Genomic DNA, 17,494 nt, shown 5'->3' with positions numbered 1-17,494 from the left:
AGCCAAAAGTGTGTCACTTTGTATGTTTATTCAATCAATACAATATATACATACAATCCACTTCTCATACATGACAACACATGAAGCAATTGTTGATAATTTTCAACCAAGATCCACATACCAAAAATGCAAAGGAATTAAAATATCCAGAGAACAAAAGGGGGTGAAAACTAAAAACAATTTACCAAACTCTCAAATATCACTAGTATATATTTATTTTAAAAAATTGTAGGTAGACATAACACAACTGTTGAGAAACTCGCCATGAGAATGAGAGGAAGAAGCCACAAGTTCCTACAATGTCAAGAATGGTTGTGTTTGTGTGACGAAGGTGAATTAAACCTCTTCATTTGCAATCACAAACACATAATTGGGTAACAATGCCACTAACACAATATATAGTGCATATATGTGAGTGTGTATTATATATTTGGTATATGAGAGTATTAATGTATTGGGTTTTAATCGGTTAAACCAATACATTTGCAACTAAAAAATGTCTAATATTAACATGTGGAGAGCATTATCAATTATTGGGTTCAACGGATGCCAAGCAAAATACACTCCAACTATTCATGATTTAATTAGATACACATAGATGACTATACTAACCCACAACATAAGAAAATGCTAACAACAATGGGCACCGAATTATTCATGAAGATAATGGGATTATTTATGTATCTTGTTTACTTTCAACTAATCCATGTATCTTCTAAATCCAGAAAAGATGCCAATGTGTTAAGATCCATAGCTTCATTTGGCTGAAAAGGATTAGTAGCCCTCCAATTCTCAGGCTTCCCTTCATCCATTAAATCTTTAAGCTTGGCATCGCATCCAGAAACTGGCAAATCCAACACATTGTCTTGTACATTGGTTTGGTGGCCATCTGAATTTGTCACATCCGATCTCAAAAGGTGATTTATATCCAAATCTATTAGAAAGTCAGAGATATTATTCTCTGGCTGAACTGAAGGAAATAGGTTTTTACTATTCCCATAAGAAACTATATTTTCATTGAACATTTGATTATTATTATCTGGTTGCCATGGGAGGATAACCTTTGTGCACCGCATTCTTTTGGTCGAATCACAGGGTGAGCAACGGTTTTATTCCATGATTGGAGTCTGATGTCAACTTTCCTATCCTTCCAATGGATTTTAATATTCTACTACTTTGTTCATGAGTCTTGTCACCTTGCACTCTCTTGCTTAAAATGGTGTTCCAGTAATTCTTTATCTCATTGTCAGTTCGTCCTGGTAATCTTCGAGCAATGATTGACCAACTGCAACACTCATTACACAACATCTAGTTTGTAAGCACATTAATTTATCCTTTATAGTGTGACATTTGGGAGGAGGGAGGGGAATTTTCCTTGACCCAAAGGAAAAAGAAAAAGAAAAAGAAAAACATATAATCTATGTGAATTCTCTGCAATTAATTGACTGACACTTTATGATATTTCTAATGAAAATATTTAGGGTTCAAATATCTCATCCTCTTTTGTAACTATTGAATTAAAGACTCTCGCATGCAAAATGAGTTTCTTTCACTTGTTTATGATTTGCACAATTGTGGATTTTATAAATTCTTTCTCAAATTAAATTTACTGTTACTTATGTTGATCTTTTATTTAATACTTGTTAAACTTATCACTATATATATATTATCAAATTTGAAACTAATGGCAATGTGTAAGGTTTTGTTTATCATTTCATCATAACATTATTATAATAAAAAAGGTGTTTTTTATCGTATAATAATAATAATATAATAATATAATAATATATTTAGTTTTCTTTTTAATCTAAAATATATTTTGGTTTACTCAGAAGAAGTTAATAAAAAGCGTATACAATATTATATACGAAGATCACTGTTAAGCATATAACATTTTGAACAATTTAGTCAACTTATCATCTCATAAAGTCATGGAAAAAATTATATCTCTAATATTGTTGAGGTGGTAAGTTGAAATTGGTGAAACATTTATTTTACATGAGCTTGTTGCTAACATTGTTTTAAACACAAAATGTCATTATATACCAATAACAACATGTTACTAGAGCAAGTTGGGTAAAAAGGGTTATTTAACTTCTTCTTCTTTTTTCCAAAAAGTTATTTCACTAATCGTATTATGAATAAGGTTGTTGTTCCTAAGTAAAAAAATAGGGTTGTAAATCAATCAAAATCTTAGTGGACACCTATATATATGTCATCAATTTTGTGAGCACATTAACTTAACACTTCGATGTATTTTCACTTTCCATGCAAACTAACACTTGGAAATTCTTGAAGTTTGAGTGTGACCACTTTGAATTTAATAATATTATATAATTTTTTTTAATAGTAAAAGCAATGCTATTTGATTTTTTAATACCTCATTTCTTATAGCTAATTAAAACTTTAGAAGGAAATAGTGGATTTAGTGGTAGAGATTCTTGTTTCAATTATTGGACTATAAAGATTTTTGAATTGACATCATTAAACCTTGTTCTAAGCATTTCTCATGTTTCAAATCATATTTCCCCCGCAACATATCGACATCTAGGTTTTGGTAAAATAAATAATTATGAATGTTTGGGCCTTAAATACTGCAGGCTTTGTCTTTCAAAAACGGCTTTTCTCACTAATGAAAATAAATATCTTTCTGAAAAAGACCTTGAATAATTAAATACCAAAACTTAGGTGCCAATCTATGAATCTCATAATTTCATTTTTTGGAAGGTCAATAAAAATAAAATAAAATAAAAGTTTACTTCAACATCATCTATTATTCACATTATACCTTTCAAAAACATTAGAGATAGGTTTTTTTTTTTTTTTTTTTGGTTGATTAAAAAATGAGAGGGGTTCAGGTGATAACCCAACAATGATGACATTTTTTGTGATGTTTGTGGTTCAAATCTCACATCCCTCATTCCACGCTATTTACCTATGGAGAGAGAGAGAGAGTATGGTCGTATGCAAAGAAGGAGAATGATTAATACACCAGGATGGATGAGTTAGTTTCAAGTCAAGAGAGCGAAAAAACCTATAGAAAGACTTAAACTAACATTATTGAAAAGAATAAAGAATAACATCAATTAAAAAGATAATGGATAATATGACTTCAAATAGGGAAAATAAGAAGAACAACAATAACATGTAGCCCCTGTTAATCTATTTTAATCTATAACCAACCTTGAAAATTTGGAGTTAAGGTTGGATGGTTGTTGAGTTATCATATGGCTTGAATGTAAAGTTATTAAGTTGATTTTTGGTAGTTTGAATTAGCTAGAATCATGTTTTTAACCCTAGATATCTCTTGTAGTGTGCCACTATTAGAATAGGAAGATATATCTTTGAAGGTTCCGTTGTGACAAACTAGAACTAGAGTAAAAAAAAAAAAAATTATAGTCTTTGTTATTTACAAGAGGTCTATAGGTGTATTTGAGGATTTGAGTTTTGTGAGAATGCATTCTTTATATCTTCATATTTGTTATTGATATTTTATCTTCATCACCTCCAATGAAGGTAGGCCTAAGGCATCCTAAGGCCTCAATTAGTTGGAGGTGAAATAGGGAGGATAAAAATTAAAAAAAAAAAGAAGGTGAAATGGGTGTTTGGTTGGGATGGAGAGTAGAAAGAAATTTTGGTGGGGTCTAGGTGTTTTATATCTTGGCCCATCAAAATCCTATCACTCTAATTTGGAGAAAAAAATTAGGAGACTTTATTTAAACCCAATCAATTACATTTTTGCTCCTCTTTTTGTAACGTTGAACATGAAAATCTTAGGTAACTGTTGGCATTTGACTCTGTTTCAACCTACTTAATAATATTTTCTTGTTTTTTGGTTCATGTTGTTCATTACATTTTTTATTTCATGTTTTTTTTTTAATTATTTCTTTTTCGTCTTCTTGTTTTTGCCCCATCTTTTGTCTTTTTCATCTTTTGTCTATTTCTATTTCTTCTATTCATTGTTCGTTCACTTCGTTGTTTTGGGTTTCTTTTTTCTTTGGATTTTTAGCACTAATCTCACTTTTTGTCTTCTTCTTGTTTTTATCAATTTCTTTAATAGTTTCCTTCTTTTTTTTTTTCCCCCCACCAGTTTTGGATCTGGCTTCTGTCTTTTAAAATAATAACTTAAAAAAAAAAAAGTGTAATATCCATATATAACTTTTTAAATAAATAAGTGTAAAAAAAATTGTGCTATATTTTTGTTTTATTTAATAGGGACATAATTATAAATTTATATCAACTTCATTTTTCATAGTTTTCCATCTCTCCGCTTTTCCATTCTCCCAACCAAAAACATATGAGATAAAACTAAATTTTTTCTATCCTCTCACTTTTCTATCTCCTCTCCATTTTCTATCTTCTCACTTTTCCATCCCTCCAACCAAACAGAACCTTAGTATTTTTTTAATATATATTTGTATCTATTTTTCTTTCAATTTATCTTCTTTTTTATATTTGTTTTGGAAATCTTTCTAAATTTTATAACATTTTTCATAATCAATCTTATGTGTGAATATTTACAGAGGCACTTTCACACAACAAGTTGTATATCTCTAAAAGAAATTCTATAATTTTAATATGCTTTTCATTGTACTTTATTGCACATTTACTAAATGTTAACTCCTTTTTCTTGTGGTTAAAATTATTTTCCTTATCTTTTTGGGGGTGGCAAAGAATAACTTTGTCAATTAATCACTACTAATATTTTCTAACATTGAATGAGAAAGATGAAAGAAGTAAATTATAAATTGAAGGAAGAAGAAGCACAGGACCAGCACAAGGTCAAGGCCTAAGGCCCCCACTACAAAACATTTCCACCCTTTCATAAAAAAATGTCGCACCCTACATTATAAAAATGCCCAAATCTTATGATATTTTAAATAGTTATGCACTATTTTTCTCATGAGTGATGCTAAGGTTATTACAAATTTATTTCATAACACTTACAAATAAATGTGTTACCAATCACAAAAAAATAGTAAAATTTGTAATAGCTTTCATATTTTCTTTTTCTGATCTCCATCAAGGCCTCCAAAATACTAGACCAATAAAAACTTAACCTAATTGAAATCTTATAATGTTTGGGGGGAAAATCATTGAAAATGTGCTAGTTCATCAATGGTGATTAATTTCCTCTATTAATTTGAGACTTTAATTTTCATAAACTAATATCTTACACCGTAGACTATTAACATTAGCCACCTAATCTCCTAAATAGTCATACACTGAACAATCTTTACTTTCTTAATACTAAAATATAAATTTAAAAATTAAATTACAACTTTACTAAATCATGCGATACCTTGTTAAATTTTATGCTTGAACTACACTAATATATTCATCAAATTAAGTTAACTTTAGTTCAGTTAGTATCTATTCATCAAATAATATATTTCAATCTTCAAATTAATCTTGACTTAATTAATATTAAATAAAATTATTTAATTTATATTTTTTTTATGAATAACTTATTTAATATATATTTAAATATAAAAACCATTATTTAAATTTATGGCCTCAATTCTCAAATTATATTGAGCCGACTCTAGAGGAGAAGAAGAAAATTTCCCATACCTGTTACCAAGAAGCTTATGTAGTTTGATAATGAGATCTTCTTCATCTTCAGAAAAGTTACCTCTCTTGATATCTGGCCTTAGATAATTCATCCAACGAAGCCGGCAACTCTTCCCACATCGCCGCAGCCCTACAAAATAAGAAGAAAGTGTCAGTGTGAATAATCGACAAAAGAGAACCATTTTGAGAGAAGTGAGAATATATAGAGCATATTGTTAGAAGTTAGAACCAGCTCTTTGAGGCAGGTCTGTCCATTTCCCTTCGCCATGGATTTTAATGTAGTTTATAAGGATCTTATCTTCCCATGCAGACCATGCTCCTCTTATTACACCTTTTGCACAGCATGGCCTCCTTCCCATTTCTGCTCTCTGACAACACTTTTTTTATTTTCTCTCTCTTTTAGGCTTTTGTTTCCACTACTCTCCCACTTTACAAGGAGCTCCAAACCTTCTTAATTATATACATGTACAACAGAAGCTTGACACGAATGAAATTATTATTTTATTTATATATATTAATTATAACAATAATATTATATTCAACAAAAAAAATATTATTATAATTTGGCACAATTTTGTTTTAAAACTCATCATGCAGTGAATTATTGCATAAAAATATATATGGGTGTTGGTTGGGCTGTCTATGCTAATTAGAAGTAGACATGGCAAAACGGGTCAGAATTTTTTGACCCGACCCGACCCGACCCGAAAAATACCCGACCCGAACCCGATTTTTTTTACCCGAAGCAAAAACGGGTTGACCCGTGACCCGACCGGTATTTTTTGCGAGTCAACCCGACCCGACCAGCGACCCGACCCGAACCCGAATCATTTTTTAAAAACTTTTTTTTTTTTTGGTAAAAAAAAATAGTAAAACTAAGACAATATTGGTTTAATTGTTTATTGTGAACTTTAAGGAAACAATTGATACATTTACATAACTATATGCAAATTAATTGAAAGATTAATGGTTGAACATTCTGTAATGAGTGAATATTTTTAGATATCAAATAGTAAAGTACATGCCAAGATAATCTGGTTACAGTAGAGTTAAAAACATAGATTTAAAATTGTAGACATGTAAGAAATATTCACAAGTGTGAAAATAGTGAAGTTAAAGTATCAAATTAGCATAAATTATGAATACTTAGACCTATTTTTTATCCTTAGTATTTTTTTAATATATATTTGTATCTATTTTTCTTTCAATTTATCTTCTTTTTTATATTTGTTTTGGAAATCTTTCTAAATTTTATAACATTTTTCATAATCAATCTTATGTGTGAATATTTACAGAGGCACTTTCACACAACAAGTTGTATATCTCTAAAAGAAATTCTATAATTTTAATATGCTTTTCATTGTACTTTATTGCACATTTACTAAATGTTAACTCCTTTTTCTTGTGGTTAAAATTATTTTCCTTATCTTTTTGGGGGTGGCAAAGAATTACTTTGTCAATTAATCACTACTAATATTTTCTAACATTGAATGAGAAAGATGAAAGAAGTAAATTATAAATTGAAGGAAGAAGAAGCACAGGACCAGCACAAGGTCAAGGCCTAAGGACCCCACTACAAAACATTTCCACCCTTTCATAAAAAAATGTCGCACCCTACATTATAAAAATGCCCAAATCTTATGATATTTTAAACAGTTATGCACTATTTTTCTCATGAGTGATGCTAAGGTTATTATAAATTTATTTCACAACACTTACAAATAAATGTGCTACCAATCACAAAAAAATAGTAAAATTTGTAATAGCTTTCATATTTTCTTTTTCTGATCTCCATCAAGGCCTCCAAAATACTAGACCAATAAAAACTTAACCTAATTGAAATCTTATAATGTTTGGGGGGAAAATCGTTGAAAATGTGCTAGTTCATCAATGGTGATTAATTTCCTCTATTAATTTGAGACTTTAATTTTCATAAACTAATATCTTACACCGTAGACTATTAACATTAGCCACCTAATCTCCTAAATAGTCATACATTGAACAATCTTTACTTTCTTAATACTAAAATATAAATTTAAAAATTAAATTACAACTTTACTAAATCATGCGATACCTTGTTAAATTTTATGCTTGAACTACACTAATACATTCATCAAATTAAGTTAACTTTAGTTCAGTTAGTATCTATTCATCAAATAATATATTTCAATCTTCAAATTAATCTTGACTTAATTAATATTAAATAAAATTATTTAATTTATATTTTTTTTATGAATAACTTATTTAATCTATATTTAAATATAAAAACCATTATTTAAATTTATGGCCTCAATTCTCAAATTATATTGAGCTGACTCTAGAGGAGAAGAAGAAAATTTCCCATACCTGTTACCAAGAAGCTTATGTAGTTTGATAATGAGATCTTCTTCATCTTCAGAAAAGTTACCTCTCTTGATATCTGGCCTTAGATAATTCATCCAACGAAGCCGGCAACTCTTCCCACATCGCCGCAGCCCTACAAAATAAGAAGTAAGTGTCAGTGTGAATAATCGACAAAAGAGAACCATTTTGAGAGAAGAGAGAATATATAGAGCATATTGTTAGAAGTTAGAACCAGCTCTTTGAGGCAGGTCTGTCCATTTCCCTTCGCCATGGATTTTAATGTAGTTTATAAGGATCTTATCTTCCCATGCAGACCATGCTCCTCTTATTACACCTTTTGCACAGCATGGCCTCCTTCCCATTTCTGCTCTCTGACAACACTTTTTTTATTTTCTCTCTCTTTTAGGCTTTTGTTTCCACTACTCTCCCACTTCACAAGGAGCTCCAAACCTTCTTAATTATATACATGTACAACAGAAGCTTGACACGAATGAAATTATTATTTTATTTATATATATTAATTATAACAATAATATTATATTCATCAAAAAAAAATTATTATAATTTGGCACAATTTTGTTTTAAAACTCATTATGCAGTGAATTATTGCATAAAAATATATATATATATGAGTGTTGGTTGGGCTGTCTATGCTAATTAGAAGCTCACCTACGTTTCTCCCATCCTTCCCTGTCGACACCATTGGATTTGACAGTTCCAAAATTGGTGATGGGCTGTCATTCTTCCTGATCCCACCAAATACAGCAGGAGCAGGGGGGCGGGGTCTACGCCGCCTGTTGAAGACACGTTCCCCTGACAAAAATAATAGTGCGTGTAACTTTTGTTTGATTTTAATGCATTTGTTACCGTGTGCCCTCCCTGATAAAAATAATAGTGCTTGTACCTTGTATTTGATTTTAGGCAAATGTATGGGTATGGTGCTGGTTAAGGATGTACTTTCATTCAAAAAGTTGTAAAAATGGGTAAAAAATAACATAAAGCTGCAAAAAGTTATAAAAGATGATAAAAAACTGTACAACTGTACCAAAAGAAAAATAAATAAATAAAAAAGTTGTTGTTAATGGGTAATTTACTGTATCCGTTAACACAACTCTTGATTTTAAGGTATTTGTTATTATGAGTTTGTTTAGATACAATTTATTATTATTGAAAGTTACTGAAAACTGATTGTTACTCAAAACATTATAGCAAAATAATTTTTAAATAAATAAATAATATTGTAGGTCCTATTTTTAATGTATAATAGTACATAAACAGTGCGTAAACAGCACACACTGTTTATGCACAGTAATTTTTGTCTCTAAAAAGTCAAGAAATCCGGCCAAAAAAAAAAAAAAAAAAAAAGAAGAAGAAGGGAGAAAAAGTTTTTTGTCTCTAAAAAGTCAAGAAATCCGGCCAAAAAAAAAAAAAAAAAAAAAGAAGAAGAAGGGAGAAAAAGCAGAAACGCACCGCAACTTAAAACCCTATCCAAACCCTCACCGTGTGCCCTCCCCGGACAAAAATAATAGTGCTTGTACTTTGTATTTGATTTTAAGGCATGCATGGTTATGTCAATGATAATGGTGGCCTTTTGCATAGGAACTTGAAATAAACTAAACAAGGAGTACTTTTTTGATCTGACAAGACAATGGCAATGTTGTCCTCTAATTTTTTTAAGGGTAAAATATCATTTTCATCCCTAAACTATTACAAAAGTTCGTTTTTCGTCCCTAAACTTTCAAAAGTTCTATTTTCGTCCCTAAACTATCACAAAAGTTTGTTTTTCGTCCTTAAACTTTCAAAAGTTCTATTTTCGTCCTTAAACTTTAAAAAGTTCTGACGGAGTGCTGACGTGGCTTGACAGAGTGCTGATGTGGGAGAGACGAAAATCAATACGTTTGGCAAAGTTTAGAGACGAAAATAGAACTTTTGAAAGTTTAAGGACGAAAAACGAACTTTTGTGATAGTTTAGGGACGAAAATAGAACTTTTGAAAGTTTAGGGACGAAAACCGAACTTTTGTGATAGTTTAGGGACGAAAATGATATTTTACCCTTTTTTTAACAAGCCGCATCTAACAAAACAAAATGACAATGTTGTCCTCCAATTTTTTTAGCAAGACAAAAATGATCTTTTGGCAATTTCTCTTCATTTCTTATTTCATCTCTTACCAATACTTACTTTACCAATATTTACTTTTTCTTCTTCTCCACTTTACCAATATCATAAAAAAAACTAAAAGAATAGTTCAATGTTCAACAAAAAGACCAGAAAGAAAGAAGAGTTCAATGAATGATCAAAGAATATCTATAAGAATATAGTGTCCAAAAAATTATAAATAAGGTACATATATTTCTTTTTTTCTTAATTTATTTTTCAAATATATTGAAATATGATGTTAATATTTATTTATCATTTTTTTAAAATTATTGTAGAATCAATGGATGAGAATTTTGTTGAGAAGCATTCAATGAATGATTAAAGAATGTCTACAAGAATATAGTGTTCAAGAAATTATAAATAAGGTACATATATTTCTTTTTTTCTTAATTTATTTTTCAAATATATTGAAATATGATGTTAATATTTATTTAGCATTTTTTTTAAATTATTGTAGAATCAATGGATGAGAATTTTGTTGAGAAGAATTCAATGAATGATTAAAGAATGTCTACAAGAATATAGTGTTCAAGAAATTATAAATAAGGTACATATATTTTTTTTGTTCTTAATTTATTTTTCAAATATATTGAAATATGATGTTAATATTTATTTATCATTTTTGTTAAATTATTGTAGAATCAATGGATGAGAATTTTGTTGCAAGTGAGATTCATCAATTAGTTCCAATGAGTTGTTTTGACTTGAATGAATTACTTCAAGAAGGTATACTGTGGGGGAGGATTTGTTCCATGCCCACAAGCAGTTTGTCCGCTCTAGGGCCGAAGGACCTGCACGATTTTGTTCCTTCAAGCAACATGAGCAGTTGTAGTGGTGCACTCTTGCCTTCAGCTAAGGCTTACAAGGCATGAGTGGAGCGCATCTTTCTTCGATGTGGGAGCAAATCTCAAAAATTGCTCATGCCGCTTGAAGGAACAAAGCTGTGCGGGTCCTTCGGCCCCAGAGCGGACAAATTGCTTGCAGGCTTGGAACAAATCCTCCTCACGTATACTATTTTATTCTATTCTATTTTATTTATAGTTTATATTTCATTTATAATTGAATATGATGTTGATTTATTTATTTATTTATTTTTAATCCTTGTTACAACATAGAACAAATGTATGATATTGTAATTGCAAGTGAGATTTATCAAAGTGTTTCAAGGAATCGTGTTGACTTAAATGAGCTTCCAAATGATGGAGAAAATAATGACATTTATGGGGAGGAATTAGTAGTTTGGAATGAATATCCAATGGAAGAAATAAGAGTTATTGAAGAAAATGAATGTATTAATTCAATAGAAGATGAGTTTGAACCTTTTGTTGGTCAATGTTTTCTTAGTGACGAAGAGGCTTTCATTTTTCCATAAAAATTATGCAAATCGATATGATTTTACAATTCGAAAAGGTTGTTTTGTCACAAAAAATGGAGAAAATGTAAGACGTGATTTCTTTTATCACCGAGAACATAGACAACAATTAAAAAGAGTGGATTCATCTAAGGATCAGCGAAATAGGATACCTACAAGATGTGGATACAAAGCTCATCTAAAAATCACATTGCAAAAGTCATTTGACATTTTTCCATGAGAATGGCATGTCACTAAGTTTGTTTTAGATCACAGCCATGACTTGTTCCCTTCGGAAGTGAGATTTCTTCCAACATCACTTGTACATCATTGTTATTAATTTGATTGATCCCAGTGACACCGACGTATGTACGTACGGGTGATGCAGTAACTTGTACGAGATTTGTTGAAATGAAGAAAGTTGATGCAGTAAGAGCATCCACACTAGATGCGCTAAATGTGCCAAATGCCAAATATTTGGCACATTTAGCACACCAAACACCAAAAAACTTCATTTATCAGATGTTCTAAATCTTATAATTTTTGCAACATTGAACAGTAATGATACAAATATGCCACGGTATGGACGAAATGTTGCATATGCGTTTATTATTTTTTATTCGACTTTTCTCTCTCCTCACGATTTGTCTCTCTCTCCCAATCGGCGCTCTTTCCTCTTTAGATCAGATTCCCAGCTCCTTTCCCTCAACCTCAAACGTCTTTCTCTCTCTTTGCACCTCAAATCAAACCCAAAAATCTTCTTTCTTCTCTCTTTGCACCTCAAATCAAACTCCAATTCCCAGTTCAAAACAAAACCCAGAAAGAACAAAGGAATTGGCAAAGGACAAAGGAATCGGCGATGGAGGCAAGGTAGAGCTTGGTGCCAGTAAGCGGTGAAGCCATGAAGATCGGCGTGCGAGCAGTAAGCGGCGAAGCCATGAAAATCGTTATGAGAGCAGTAAGCGAGGTTCGTGAGGGCGAGGTCCGCCGCCGGAGTGTTCAGCATGATCAGTTTGACTGTGCAAATTTTGATGTGGGTTTGATTTGATTTTGAAGAATTTTTGCTTCTAGATGATTTTTTATGCAAATTCTGATGTGGGGTTTACTTATTTTTCAAGAATTTTCATTTTTTGCTTGGTTGCTTGATAATTTTGATGCAATTTCTAATATGGGTCAATGATTTATTTTAGGCTGTTTGCAATTTTGATGCAATTTTTTTGATGTTGGTTTACTTTGATTCTCAAGGGTTTTGATTGGGTTGTGCTGTGCATATGCAAATTCTGATGTGAGTCTTAGCTCTGAAGGATTTTGTCTGTGTTGAGCTTAATTTTTGGTGCAATCTTGTTATTTTTCAGTTCTTGGATTTGCTTATGCTTTTCATTCAAACCCCCAGATGAGGGGTATGAAGCTTTTTTTCTTTATTTGGTATTGGTTAAATTATTGTAGAATCAATGGATGAGAATTTTGTTGAGAAGAATTCAATGAATGATTAAAGAATGTCTACAAGAATATAGTGTTCAAGAAATTATAAATAAGGTACATATATTTTTTTTGTTCTTAATTTATTTTTCAAATATATTGAAATATGATGTTAATATTTATTTATCATTTTTGTTAAATTATTGTAGAATCAATGGATGAGAATTTTGTTGCAAGTGAGATTCATCAATTAGTTCCAATGAGTTGTTTTGACTTGAATGAATTACTTCAAGAAGGTATACTGTGGGGGAGGATTTGTTCCATGCCCACAAGCAGTTTGTCCACTCTAGGGCCGAAGGACCTGCACGATTTTGTTCCTTCAAGCAACATGAGCAGTTGTAGTGGTACACTCTTGCCTTCAGCTAAGGCTTACAAGGCATGAGTGGAGCGCATCTTTCTTCGATGTGGGAGTAAGTCTCAAAAACTGCTCATGTAGCTTGAAGGAACAAAGCTGTGCGGGTCCTTCGGCCCCAGAGCGGACAAATTGCTTGCAGGCTTGGAACAAATCCTCCTCACGTATACTATTTTATTCTATTCTATTTTATTTATAGTTTATATTTCATTTATAATTGAATATGATGTTGATTTATTTATTTATTTATTTATTTTTAATCCTTGTTACAACATAGAACAAATGTATGCTATTGTAATTGCAAGTGAGATTTATCAAAGTGTTTCAAGGAATTGTGTTGACTTAAATGAGCTTCCAAATGATGGAGAAAATAATGACATTTATGGGGAGCAATTAGTAGTTTGGAATGAATATCCAATGGAAGAAATAAGAGTTATTGAAGAAAATGAATGTATTAATTCAATAGAAGATGAGTTTGAACCTTTTGTTGGCCAATGTTTTCTTAGTGACGAGGAGGCTTTCATTTTTCCATAAAAATTATACAAATCGATATGATTTTACAATTCGAAAAGATTGTTTTGTCACAAAAAATGGAGAAAATGTAAGACGTGATTTCTTTTATCACCGAGAACATAGACAACAATTAAAAAGAGTGGATTTATCTAAGGAGCAGCGAAATAGGATACCTACAAGATGTGGATACAAAGCTCATCTAAAAATCACATTGCAAAAGTCATTTGACATTTTTCCATGAGAATGGCATGTCACTAAGTTTGTTTTAGATCACAGCCATGACTTGTTCCCTTCGGAAGTGAGATTTCTTCCAACATCACTTGTACATCATTGTTATTAATTTGATTGATCCCAGTGACACCGACGTACGTACGTACGGGTGATGCAGTAACTTGTACGGGATTTGTTGAAATGAAGAAAGTTGATGCAGTAAGAGCATCCACACTAGATGCGCTAAATGTGCCAAATGCCAAATATTTGGCACATTTAGCACACCAAACACCAAAAAACTTCATTTATCAGATGTTCTAAATTTTATAATTTTTACAACATTGAACAGTAATGATACAAATATGCCATGGTACGGACGAAATGTTGCATATGCGTTTATTATTTTTTATTCGACTTTTCTCTCTCCTCACGATTTGTCTCTCTCTCCCAACCGGTGCTCTTTCCTCTTTAGATCAGATTCCCAGCTCCTCTCCCTCAACCTCAAACGTCTTTCTCTCTCTTTGCACCTCAAATCAAACTCCAATTCCCAGTTCAAAACAAAACCCAGAAAGAACAAAGGAATTGGTGAAGGACAAAGGAATCGGCGATGGAGGCAAGGTAGAGCTTGGTGCCAGGGACGGCGAAGTCATGAAGATCGGCGTGTGAGTAGTAAGCGGCGAAGCCATGAAGATCGGCGTGCGAGCAGTAAGCAAGGTTCGTGAGGGCGAGGTCCGCCGCCGGAGTGTTCATCATGATCAGTTTGACTGTGCAAATTCTGATGTGGGTTTGATTTGATTTTGAAGAATTTTTGCTTCTGGATGATTTTTTATGCAAATTCTGATGTGGGGTTTGCTTATTTTTCAAGAATTTTCATTTTTTGCTTGGTTGCTTGATAATTTTGATGCAATTTCTAATATGGGTCAATGATTTTATTTTAGGCTGTTCGCAATTTTGATGCAATTTTTTTGATGTTGGTTTACTTTGATTCTCAAGGGTTTTGATTGGGTTGTGTTGTGCATATGCAAATTCTGATGTGAGTCTTAGCTCTGAAGGATTTTGTCTATGTTGAGCTTAATTTTTGGTGCAATCTTGTTATTTTTCAGTTCTTGGATTTGCTTATGCTTTTCATTCAAACCCCCAGATGAGGGGTATGAAGCTTTTTTTCTTTATTTGGTATTGGTGGCTGGTGGTGGCTGTTGGAGTTGTTGTGGCCGTGGATATTGGTGGCTGGTGGTTGGGCCGTTGATGTTGTTGCTGTTGATGATGATAATGGGGTAGAGATAATATATTATTTTAATGTGTAGTAAATATTATTTTAAGGGTTAGGTTCAAGTTACACCTGGTGTAACTCTGAGTAATGTTACACCACTCAATAACTTGTTATTGAATTAATATTTTGAAAATCCAACCGTTAAATTACATGTTCTATGTGTTCTTAACATGCATGCCAATTTTCATATCAATCAGATTGCTATTTACCATTTGATCTATAAGCTCATTTTTTATGTATTATCTTAAACTACAAAAATTTGAAATTTAACAATTGATTGATGGCATGACTATTAATCTTTGATCATCTCAAAATTTTGCAAGCATGAAGAATATATGAAGATAATGTAATCTAACGATAGATTTGTTAATATTCACATCCAATTAAAAAATATTGAGTGGTGTAATATTGTTTAGAGTTACACCAAGTGTAACTTGAACTCAACCCTTATTTTAATGTATAGTATTGAAATATAGAACATCTGATAAATGATATGTTGTAAAATGATGTGGTAAAATAATAAAGTAGACTTTTAATATAGTAAAATGGCATAATTTTTGCCACGACTGCTACGGATGCCCTAACAAGGTGCATTTTTCCGTTGGTTGGGCTGTCTATGCCAATTAGAACCTCACCCACGCTTCTCCTATCCTTCACTGTCGACACCATTGGATTTGACAGTTCCAAAACTGGTGATGGGCTGGCATTCTTCCTAGTCCCACCAAATACAGCAGGAGCAGGGGGCGGTCCAGGCCGCCTATTGAAGACAGGTTCCCCTGACAAAAATAATAGTGCATGTACTTCGTATTTTTTATTTTAGAGCACCCACACTAGATGTGGGATATGTGCCAAATGCTAAATATTTGGCACATATCCCACACCAAACCCAATTTTAGCCCATTTAGTAGATGTGGGATATGTTATTTTTTTTGCAACATTGAACAGTACCGAGGCAAATTTGCCATGGTACGGAATGCATGTGGCAAAATTTTTTTTCTTTTAATGTGTAGATTGTGTTGATGAGTTGTAATAAATATTATTCTAATGTGTAGTAAATATTATTTTAATATATAGAATTGAATTATAAAACATCTGATAAATGGGATGTTGTAAAATGATATGGTAAAATAATAAAGTAAATCTTTAGTATGATAAAATGACATAATTTTTAGAACATCTGTTGCGAATGCTCTTACGTCATTTGTTACCGTGTGCCCTCCCCTGACAAAAATAATAGAACTTAGATAATTGTTTGTAGCAAAGGAACCAAGTACGTAGGCCTTCACGGAAAAAATGTTGTGTGGCTCTTTGTTGACCACGTATCCGCATAGGACAACATCATTTCAGAAATCTTGTCTTCTTTTCCACCGCTACACCGCTATAAGGGAGGCAAGTCTTAGTCTTCAATGGTAGTTTAGTCTATTTAGAAAAATATAATTTATCATATGCTGTTCTCTTGTCCCCATAAAGATCATTCCTGTCTTGTAGAAAAACAAAACAAAATTATTATTAAACTATTCCCTTATATGTACGGTCCGGCCCCTTGATTTAAAACACATGGATTATGTGTTTTTATTTTTTTGACAGGCCATGTGATCATGTTAATTCCTATATATATATATATATATATTTTTTTTTTTTTTTTTTTTTTTTCCTTCAGTTGTGTATTCCATGTGATTGTGATTATGGGTGAGTTGGTTCTTTTTCAAGCTCTTTTTTTTTGGGATAGTTTTGTGTTGATTTTGGGGATTTTTTTTAAGGTACTATTGGGTGGTGGTGGCGGCTGGTGGATTTTTATTGGTGGTGGCGGGTTGTACCTGTGGGTGGTGGTGGCAGGCTGTGCTTGGTTATGGTGGTGGCGGTCTGTGCTGTGTACGGTGGGGTTTTGTTGAAGGTTTTGAGTTTTTGTTTTCCTCTTTTGTTGAGGTTTTTGTATTTGGAATTTGTTGGGAGGACCAGTGATTGTGGTTGTAGTTTGTGGGGGTGGTTGTAGCGGTGGTGGTGGTTGTAGCGGTGGTTCTTGGTTGGTGGTGACTGTCATGGGGCTGTGACTGAATATTGTTGGGTTTTGAGGAAATATATTATTTTAATATGTTGAATATATTATTTTAATCTTTAGAAGAGAGAATAGAACATCTGATAAATAGTCAATTGTAAAATGATGTGCTAAAATGATAAAGTATGTATTTGGTGTGTTAAAATGACATTTTTTATGAGAGAGCTGATGAGAATGCTCTTAGCCC

General features: G+C 32.0%; 3 protein-coding genes across 3 annotated transcripts; all 3 read right to left on the bottom strand.

Annotated features, from left to right (window-relative positions):
* Positions 1 to 547: 547 nt before the first annotated feature.
* On the bottom strand, positions 548 to 5,984 carry LOC112022357 (transcription factor MYB1). Its single transcript, XM_065760192.1, has 3 exons — positions 5,804 to 5,984; positions 5,517 to 5,704; positions 548 to 1,308 (listed from the first exon to the last, which is right to left on the bottom strand). The coding sequence occupies exons 1-3, from the start codon at positions 5,931 to 5,933 to the stop codon at positions 1,090 to 1,092; spliced, it is 537 nt and encodes a 178-aa protein (XP_065616264.1). The 5' UTR covers positions 5,934 to 5,984; the 3' UTR covers positions 548 to 1,089.
* On the bottom strand, positions 696 to 1,076 carry LOC136061841 (uncharacterized). Its single transcript, XM_065760193.1, has one exon. The coding sequence runs from the start codon at positions 1,074 to 1,076 to the stop codon at positions 696 to 698; it is 381 nt and encodes a 126-aa protein (XP_065616265.1).
* Positions 5,985 to 7,829: 1,845 nt separating the features above from the next.
* Positions 7,830 to 8,279, bottom strand: LOC136061840 (transcription factor MYB1-like). The gene is made up of 2 exons (XM_065760191.1): positions 8,150 to 8,279; positions 7,830 to 8,050 (listed from the first exon to the last, which is right to left on the bottom strand). Exons 1-2 carry the CDS (start codon positions 8,277 to 8,279, stop codon positions 7,830 to 7,832), a joined length of 351 nt encoding a protein of 116 aa, XP_065616263.1.
* Positions 8,280 to 17,494: the final 9,215 nt, after the last annotated feature.

The sequence above is a fragment of the Quercus suber genome, unplaced genomic scaffold, assembly GCF_002906115.3.
Source record: "Quercus suber isolate HL8 unplaced genomic scaffold, Cork oak 2.0 scaffold_357, whole genome shotgun sequence".
NCBI lineage: Eukaryota > Viridiplantae > Streptophyta > Magnoliopsida > Fagales > Fagaceae > Quercus > Quercus suber.
This window is presented reverse-complemented; position numbering and strand designations above follow the sequence as displayed.

Coding starts and splice junctions, on each gene's coding strand:
- LOC112022357 (XM_065760192.1), bottom strand. CDS start 5,933: ATGGGAAGGAGGCCATGCTGTGCAAAAGGTGTAATAAGAGGAGCATGG. Junction 5,705..5,803: donor AGACCTGCCTCAAAGAGCTG/GTTCTAACTTCT, acceptor CTTATTTTGTAG/GGCTGCGGCGATGTGGGAAG. Junction 1,309..5,516: donor AATATAATTTGAGAATTGAG/GCCATAAATTTA, acceptor CTTACAAACTAG/ATGTTGTGTAATGAGTGTTG.
- LOC136061841 (XM_065760193.1), bottom strand. CDS start 1,076: ATGCGGTGCACAAAGGTTATCCTCCCATGGCAACCAGATAATAATAAT.
- LOC136061840 (XM_065760191.1), bottom strand. CDS start 8,279: ATGGGAAGGAGGCCATGCTGTGCAAAAGGTGTAATAAGAGGAGCATGG. Junction 8,051..8,149: donor AGACCTGCCTCAAAGAGCTG/GTTCTAACTTCT, acceptor CTTATTTTGTAG/GGCTGCGGCGATGTGGGAAG.